Genomic DNA, 9,468 nt, shown 5'->3' with positions numbered 1-9,468 from the left:
ATCATATTTTTACCATTAAGGAAGAGAGGAGAATTTGACCTCTCTGCCTGTCACCAAAACGTCTTAGGCCATCTGATTCCAGAGTTTAATACAGTCAGACCATCAAGTATTTGTTTATTTAAAACATTTATTAGCAGCCTTTCTCTCTCGTAGAACTCTCATCATATTTCAGAAGCTAAGCAGGGTCGACCCCAGCAAGTATTTGGATGGGAGACCAGGGTTGTGACGCGGAGGCAGGTAATGGCAAACTACCTCTGAACGTCTCTTGCCTTGAAAACCCCACCAGGGATCTCCAAAAGTCAAATGTGACCTGATGGCAACCAAAAAAATCATAATAATGAAAAGCACTTTTTAGTTTGCAAGGAACTGTATTTTAATTTGTTAAACATTCATACCCTCGTGTCTCTTGAAATTCGCCTGCTGACCCACTGTCTTTAAGATTACTTTAATATTTTCCTCTGGGCGTATTGTAATGTCACTGTAAGAGTGGATTTAGTGCGAGAGATTAGGGGCTAGGCTTCAATACGCGCCCGAACGTAGCCCTAGAAGTTCTTCTCAATGTTAAGAACACCCCTGCTATAAAGACAAAGGGTTCTGGAACATGCGCAGAGTGCCCACACCACTGGCCAAACGTAAGCAATCGTTTCCACTTGTCTGGAACGCGATGGGGGATGTCTTGCAGAGCGGGAAGTCTGACTCCCGGGAGCCTGCAGTCCCGACATTTCTTTTCTGAACTAAGCCCCACGTGCGGTTAAGGAAACGTTTAAAAAAAGAAGAAGAGGAAGAAGAAGAAGAGGAGGAGGAGGGTCTGGGGCGGCAGGGTGAGCAGAGGCACCGCGGGCCAAGGGAGAGCGTGCAAAAGGGAGAAGGAGGGGGGGCGTCACGGGGCCTCGTTTCCTTGCAGGCGGCTCCTCGCCCCTTCCCCGGCCTCTCTCGCCCCCGCCCCACAGGAGCCTGCAGGTCTCCCCCCCGCCATGGCCGACGGCTTCAGGCTGGCTCTCGCCGTTGTAGCGTTGGCCCTGCTGGCCTCCCGAGAGACGCGGGCCGACCCGGAGCTGCGCTTCAAGCCTGCGCCCCGCCAGAGACCCGTCCGGCTCTTCACCGAGCCCGAGCTGGCCAGATACGACGGGCAGGAGGTAAGGGCCGAGAGGAGGGCGGTGGAAAAGGGCGGCCGCCGCGCCCTGGCGGGGCCGGCCTGGGCCTGGGGCCGGCTCCCCCGAGGCCTTGCAGCGTTGCAGGACGCCCCGGCCAAGAGCGGCTTTGGCTACTTCGCCGGGTCGCTGGGGGGAGTCAGCTGGCTGTGATGACCCCCCTAGTTTTATATGGCCATTGACGCAGGGGAGGCTTTGCCTTGGATTTGCTGCTCCCTAGGTGCCCCTTTCCCCCCTCGGGCTTCTCAACACTCAACGATCAGCCCCCGCGCAGAGTTCTGCGAGTCCGGATGGGGGAAATGTGCGTCTAGGGAGCGGCAAACCCCAGGCAAAACTTCCCATGCATCAATGGCCCGGACTAAGAAAGACTTGCTAGTTTTTCAACAATTTTGGGAAAGGGGGATATGAAACACGAACAGACAAAACAGGAAAACACTGCTGATCAAAGTTGTAATAGAATGTGATCGCCTTTTTCTGTAAGTCCATCTCACCTTATATTTAATATTGGTCCCCTGGTATTTGGTAACTATGGATACTTGCTAGTCCGTTAATCCCATTGAGTTCCACGGAACTTCTGGGATGGTTGTCATTTACTTAGCTTTTTTTAGAAATTCTTAAAGGTCATTGATCAAAATGTGAGTACTTTGCAGGCGGAAGAGTTTGGCTGGTTTTCATGGGAATTGCTTGCATGTTTGGGTGACAAGGCTTAGGTGTCCTCAAAACTACACATTCGAAGACAATTTTTTCGTCATGAGCACACAGGCTACTTGTTTTTTCTCCCTCGGTGTTCCCAAATTTAGTGGCTGCTATAAAGTTCTGTGTTCTCACTCTGAGGGGGAAGACATTTTAACATGGGGTGATTCCCACCAATTAGTCAAGGAGGCAGGACTTAGATATTGATTTCCTGTTTCCACTTGAGGGTGAGGGGCGCCACCCACTCTTCAGTTCCTTTCTTGCCTTGCAGTAGGAGTGCAGAATTGTTCAGCCGCTCTGTATGCTAGACTTCCCTTTCAGTCTCCTTTTTTGCTTCCTCGGCCTTTTGCTCGGCTAATCCTTTCCTCTGAAGCCATAAAAAAATCCTCTCACTGCCTCCTGCTCCAAGCAAAACTCCTCAGATAGACTGCCTCTTCTTTGCTGATGAATGAGACCTGAGGGGCCTCCCCAAAGCAACTCCAGGATGGAGCAGATGAGAAGGCCCCTCAGAATCCCGGTTAGGGAACAGGGGCTGGGGAAATGGAGCGGAGATTGCAAAGGCAGGGTGCTAAGAAAGAGGAAGAAGAGCAACTTTTTGAGGAAAATACTCCTATCGTTAGGGTTGCCAACCTCCAGGTACTAGCTGGAGATCTCCTGCTATTACAACTGATCTCCAGCCGATAGAGATCATCAGTTCACCTGGAGAAAAATGGCCTCTTTGGCAATTGGACTCTATGGCATTGAAGTCCCTCCTCTCCCCAAATCCCACCCTCCTCAGGCTGCTCCCCAAAAACCTCCCCCCAGTGGCGAAGAGGGACCTGGCAACCCTACGTATTCTGCAGGGTCCCATGATACTGACTCACTTCCCTCAGCACTGCCAAAACAACTCAGCGCTATACCCAGAGGTGTTGCAGACACGAAGTGTTCACCACAGACCACCCTGGGAGCCCCTCAGCATCTATCTCAAGTTCAGCCTGGAGGCTGACTGAGACAAGCTATGGCAGAAAAATTTATGTGGCTGTAAAACAGCTGCCTCGAGGCGGCCACTAGAGGGTGGAAGAGACTAAGAGCTCACTCAGTGGCTCATTCTTCTGTTCCAGACTGCACAGTGATTTAGAGGATAAATTTTGGCTCAAAGTGGGCCCCTACAGCCCAGAATTGGCCAGGGGGAGGGGTCAACTGGCTAACTAAGGTAGCCCAACAAGTGAAGCCCCCTCTCATAAAAAGAGGGTGCTGATTCTATGACCTTAGGCAGTTCATGAGAGGGAGAGCATGCTGGTCATCTTCTGGGCATGGAGTAGGGTGTGTGGGGGAGGTAGTTGTGAAATTCCTGCATTGTGCAGGGGGTTGGACTAGATGACCCTGGTGGTCCCTTCCAACTCGATGAGTCTATGATTCTATGATTTTTCAGAAAAGGAAATTATGAAACCAGAGTCTTCCATTCTCTTCAATCCAGATGACTACCAGTCTCTACAAGCCAGGGCCGTTTCTGCAGTAGAGCCGTCTGAACGCCTGCATAACACTCCCCAAAGGGCAACAAAGATTTTTTTGCGAAGGCTACCCGAAATGAAAAGGGTAGTCCCTTTCCAGGCTCCTTTGCCAGACAAATAAAGGCAGAGTGGTCTGCCTTCCTCTCAAACAGACAAATCCTCTTGTGCCAAAACATTCCATACCGGGGGCATCTGATAAACTGAGCTGAGCTTAGGGAAGTGTATGGCATACACATGTTACCTGTCTTTTAAGATGTCACAAGACACCTCATTATTCCAACTTGCTACAAGCCACTTTTGAATTGTTCAGGGGAAAAGCAGGATGAAAGCTTCTATGTCTTAAGGATGGTGGTGATTATGATGTTTTTAAGTGTCATTTTTGTTTCTTAAAAGCATGTTTCTTTGTTTTTTTAATGTCTCTTCAGGAGGGTCTGCCTATCTACATAGCCATTAAAGGTGTGGTGTTTGATGTCACTTCCAGAAAAGGTGAGTTAACTTTGAAAAAAGAGAAACTGGCTCCAGGTTGAATCAGAATCCGAGACAGAAACGTTAGCATCATAACCTCACCCATACGATCTTAAGGAGCTGCAGCAGGCTGTCCAAAGACCTGCTCCAAAGCAAATCCCTCACCTACTGCTGTCAGGTGATTTCTTTTTATTCCTCAGGGCAGGGTATGTGGGGGTTTTTGTTCTCCCATTTTTTAATTTATAACAGCAGTGTGAAGTAAGTTGGAGCTTGAGTGACAGGGACAAACCCAAAGCCATCCAAGTGAGATTTATTGGCTGAGCAAGATTTTAAATACAAGTTTCAGCAGTTGCACACCAGACCCACTCTGCATCATACTGTGGCAAGCTTGAATATAGCAAAGGAGGGCTTTGCATGCTGCTGTTGGAACTCTTCTGTTAACGTCATAATCCTGGTAGTCACCAAAATCCCAGCAGGAGCCAGCTCTCACTTATTTTCACATTGGTGTCAGAGCCACCTGGTCCAAGCTGTTCCAAATTGCAAGCATTTATCAGGCTTTTACTAGCTTCATACTTTGCTCCTGAGTGACCGCACTGTACGTAAGAAATTTTTAAAAAATATTGCAGCCTCTGAAGAATTAATTGATCTCAGTATCTCGCCCCATTAAGCACACAATACTTAGGACCCAGTTACAGTATTCTAGCTTCTGGTGAGCTAGGGTGAATGCTTGGCCAATGTTTTTTAAGGGAGACAAGGAAGGGGGGTATCTTGGAATGTACTAAAGGAAACCGGTTGCTTGCAGGAGAATAGTGAAGTTTAGTGTTTAACAGAAGTCATGGACAGGGTCTTCCTCCCGTGGGTCAATAAGAGAAAGTCTTTTTGTGTGTTTCTGATGGTTTTTTCCCCTTATGTACATTCACACACAAACATATAAATTGCTTCTACCCAGATGTGGAATGACACCATAACCAGCTGGCACTAGGAAATGGAGCCTTATTAGCAGATGTTTGTAGGGAAAAGATGGTTTTTTAATCAATATATCTAATTATAAACATGGCCCCAGGGGGCAGATAAAAATATACATGACAGGGCCTTTCTACAAATCTGGTTAAAAACCTGAGGTTTTGACAAATTCAAAAAAATTTTTAAAACCTAAGCTAAGCAAAGACATTATAACTTGAACAAACAAATAAAAATGCTGGATGAAGTAACATGAGTGTCAGAATATCTCAATGGCAACCTGGCCTGTTGGGCTTGGAGAAAGAAAGTATGTTTTCTGGGATACTTTCTGCTCCCAGCCTTAAAGTCTCGTCCCCACTGACTGATTGGCAGAATGCAAAAGAGCCATGCTTTCTGCTCCAAGCCCAGCCCCACCCCATCACCTGGCCAGCAGGGGCAGGGAGACTTATCACAGCAGGGGTCACAGGGACCAGCAGGAGAAGGAAGAATGGGATGGCCCTCCCCAGTGAGTTCTCGCAAGTCCTCTGTTTGTATTATGCTTAGTCCTGCCCTTTAGGTTTCCCAGACACTGGCACAGGAATAGGGTAATTCTGCAAGAAGAAGAAGAGTTGGTTTTTATATGCCGAATTTTTCTACCTTTTAAGGAGACTCAAACCGACTTACAATCTCCTTCCCTTCCTCTCCCCACAACAGACACTGTGTGAGGTAGGTGGAGCCAAGAGAGCTCTAAGAGCTGTGATTAGCCCAAGGTCACCCATCTGGCTTCATGTGTAAGAGTGGGGAAACCAACCCGGTTCTCCAGATTAGAGTCTGCCACTCATGTGGAGGAGTGGGGAATCAAACAGTTCTCTAGAGTAGAGTCCACCGTTCTTTAACCACTACACCAAGCTGGTTCCCACACCAAGCTGGCTCAGGGTGGATGTTAGCAAATTTTTATATACAAAAGTGAATAGATTGGAAGAAATGGAAAGGATATCTACAGTCCTACAGCCAAACAAGTAAGATAAACATTTCCAGTTTAAAATCTAAAAAGGTTGTCTTATCAGCTATCTGCACATGTGTCTCCTTTGAAATCACAGTCTTTTACTTTCTTTCAAAGGGACCCCTGGTAAATCCTCCTCTCTAGTTTCCTCACTGTAAAATATACACTGCCCTTCCCCTTTCTCAGCTGGTCACCAGCTAATTCACTTGGTTGACTAGATGACTGACTGGTTGCCCCTGACTTTGCCATTTTGTACACTGCATAATGCAATATCCAATGTCACAAGGCCCTGGATCCAATGTATGTATTAGCCATATGTAATTACCAAAATTTGCAGATCACTTTCGTATGACCACAGTAGATGCAAATGCTAAACAGCGTTTGATGATCATATTTCCCTTATTGTACAATCGGGACTAAGTTCCTCAGATGTGTTGTTTGTTAATTTTTCATTACTAGCACTGTGAAGGGATAGACAACCATCTCTAAGTTTTGTCAAAATGTACCAAAATGTAATGTAGAAGCATTTAAATTTTAGGCCTCTGAGCATCTTGGTACTTGGGATTTTTCTAGGTTAGTTAACAGTTTCCTGAAATTTCAACTGTTGCCCTTCAGTAAAATGTGTTGTCCCTGGAAACATCACAGACTTCAAGTGTGGCCCTATCAATGCAATCCTATGCAGAAAGCCTAACTCTGCACATGTGAAAGAGTGAAACAAATTGGGGCTGTATTTCATTGCTGTGTTGCTTTCTTGGACAGAGTTTTATGGAAAAGGAGCTCCGTACAACACGCTAGTTGGGAAGGATTCAACCCGGGGAATTGCAAAGATGTCTCTTGATCCCGCAGATCTCACTCATGACACAGTAAGGAAAAGGGATGTCTGTTCTGTGGTGGCATGTGTCTTGCACGCCATTTGTTTGCATGTGTTGCTGCTGATGTTGGTGGATACTGGCTGGCCCAAATGCAAGCAGGATCATTGACGGGGAGCAGGGCAGGGAGGGAAGAGACGGAAGAAGCACAGCTGCCAAGGGAGGGGGGATCCTTAGTACTCAGATCCAATCTATCTCAACTCTGCCAGCTTCATATCTTTCTCTTGCATATTGTCACAGTCATGTAACAACAAGCATGACCATTTTTGCTCCCCCCCCCCAATTCTTTTCTTTACACAATCATATTCTATTGAGACGGGACTCACAACAGAAGAGCTGCAGTCTCTGGATGAAACCTTCAATAATGTCTACAAAGCCAAGTATCCCATTGTTGGCTACACCGCCCAAAGAATTCTCAATGAGGATGGCAGCCCCAATCCAAACTTCAAACCTGAAGACCAGCCACATTTCAGCATTAAGGATGAGTTTTGACCAGTAAATACATTCCAGTAGTCCATGGATGTTCACCCTGCGTTACATCAGAATAAGGACAAAAAGCTGGCTTTGTTACCAAAATAGGAAAATTACTTCAAGAATGAATAGCACAGCGTGCCTGCATTGCTAAAGTCTTTCTGGGAAAAACTAGGTACCGTATCATTACCATTTGACAATGTTCCTGCAAATGAGTTAGTAACATTATTGGGTGGGGGCTCACAAGGAGTTTCAACGGGGGTGAAACAACTGGGAAATTTCCCCCACCCCAAATAAATAGAGGTGGCCCTTGTTGGCTTGTCTGTGTCTCTCTGTTGACTTCAGAAGGAGTATAATTTTTGAAAATGGAACTCCATGAGTAGAAGCCCCTGGTAAATCCTCCATTGTCAGATGCTGTGTGGAAAACAACAGGGAAGACAGTTCATATCGTTCCTGCCATGTGAGCTTCTCGGACACATCTGGCTAGCTACTGTTAAGGGTTCTTGATTAACTGGGCATTTAATCTGAGCAAGTGAGGCATTCCTTATGTGACCAGAGGTGTGATGTCCTGTGGGAGAACATTTGTACAGATACCACAGATGGGATGTAGACTTCACAAGCCCTGTAATAATTTCCCTCTACACTGCAAATACTTGGAGAGACTTACTAGAAAAGGCTGAAAACCCAGATGTCTGTGGATTGTGGAGGCTGAAGGTGTGTTGTATACAAAAAAACCCTCCATACAGGTCTAGCCCTTTGATCAACTATTACCTGAGGATCCACATATTTACAAGTTTACTATGATTTCATCGTGACTTCTCCATCTGCTTAATAACAAAATTAAACCAGGATGTAAACATCATCCCTATCCCATTCTGCTTCCCCAACACATCACCTCAGCCCATGGATACTGCATGGCGGGGGGAGGGTTGGAGTCACTGGGGATGTTGGGGGGGGGAGGTAGTTGCTAATTTCTTGCATTGTGCAGGGGGTTGGACTAGATGACCCTGGTGGACCCTTCCAACTCTGGTTCTAAGTGGGACAAAAAAAAAATGTGTGCGCACACTCAGACAAATGTCCAGATAGCCATTCTCACTTGGATCAGTACAAAGACAAACTGCACACAGACAACCAGCTCTCACCTAGTGTAAGACAAACAGGGAGAATACCACTCCCTTACCCTCCATTCGCCACAAAACAAAGCCTGCATGAACTAGTCTTCTGTCAGATTGACTCTCCCTGGCTTTTATAAGGTGTTACCAATTTGAAGCCAGGATATTGGATTCAGTTGTAACAAGATTGGCATGTACGTTTTGGAAGCAGAATTGCCATATTTCCATCTTATTTATATTTACTTTGGTTTGTGTTGTAACAAATAAACTTGGTTCACAATTATTTTTAAAAAGAAAATCCATTTTGTCTCTGTCCAGTTGACCTTCCTCTTCAGTTATTGGCCACAGATTTGAGTTTGTTTTGTAGCCAAGCCAGAGTTCTTTCCTATATCATTATTCCCACTGGGATCCCTGATGCAGTGGGAAGGGGAGGAAAGTAAAACTTGGTGTCTCTGGTGAGATGAAGTTATCTTTTTTTTAAAAAAAAGGACTTGCCCCAGGAGACCACCATTAGGTATTTCAGATGTTTTTATTCCTTTTAGTAAAGTAGATAAAATCAGAGATTAGTAGTCCTGTATAGGTTGGATACTGATGCATCACATTGTGTCATGAAAGCACAATATTACATAATTGTTACAGGGAGATTAAACTCTTTAGAGTTGGAGTGCCAAAAGCATTGATGTCAACAAAGAAAGTGAAATGGCCTTCAAGAGGAAGAAGGCACATATTCATTGGTTTTGCTTTAAACAACACGCATGCATCTTTCTGACACCAGAGGGCAATATAATCCAGACAATAAGAGTGAACACTGTTAGTATTGTAGCTGGGAAATGTGAATACTGGCAACTGGGGCTTGAAAGGCAAAAGTTTCTATATTGTTTTATTAAAAATAAACAGAACTGTACAAAACAATAGAATAGAAATATAATTTACCTTACATAAAGATACTAATGTACAGTATTGTATATTTCTTACAGATAATTCTTATAAATGCTTAGATAAGAAGGTAAAGATTTATTCACCTTAAACACCCTAAATCCCTATTCTAAACTAAGTGTACACTTAATTCTTTACAGATTCCACAGGATTGGCTCTATTCCAACATGATGAAAGGTGTCCAATGATGCAAAAAGATTTCTTGTAAATATGGTCTCATTCCTGTATTCGTTTAAATATAGAGATCGTGCCTATTAACATAACAAACCAGAACTTGCGCAACAAAGAAGTGTTTGATCTGCTAGCATAACCTACCACAAAGGGCTGCTAGGAGAATAA

General features: G+C 45.2%; 1 protein-coding gene across 1 annotated transcript; it reads left to right on the top strand.

Moving 5' to 3' along the window:
• Nucleotides 1–974: 974 nt before the first annotated feature.
• NENF (neudesin neurotrophic factor) lies at nucleotides 975–7,172 on the top strand. The gene is made up of 4 exons (XM_056853589.1): nucleotides 975–1,136; nucleotides 3,760–3,820; nucleotides 6,501–6,604; nucleotides 6,926–7,172. Exons 1-4 carry the CDS (start codon nucleotides 975–977, stop codon nucleotides 7,100–7,102), a joined length of 504 nt encoding a protein of 167 aa, XP_056709567.1. The 3' UTR covers nucleotides 7,103–7,172.
• Nucleotides 7,173–9,468: the final 2,296 nt, after the last annotated feature.

The sequence above is a fragment of the Euleptes europaea genome, chromosome 7 (genome assembly GCF_029931775.1).
Source record: "Euleptes europaea isolate rEulEur1 chromosome 7, rEulEur1.hap1, whole genome shotgun sequence".
Lineage (NCBI taxonomy): Eukaryota > Metazoa > Chordata > Lepidosauria > Squamata > Sphaerodactylidae > Euleptes > Euleptes europaea.
Note: the sequence above shows the minus strand (reverse complement) of the source record. Positions and strands in the feature narration are given on the sequence as shown.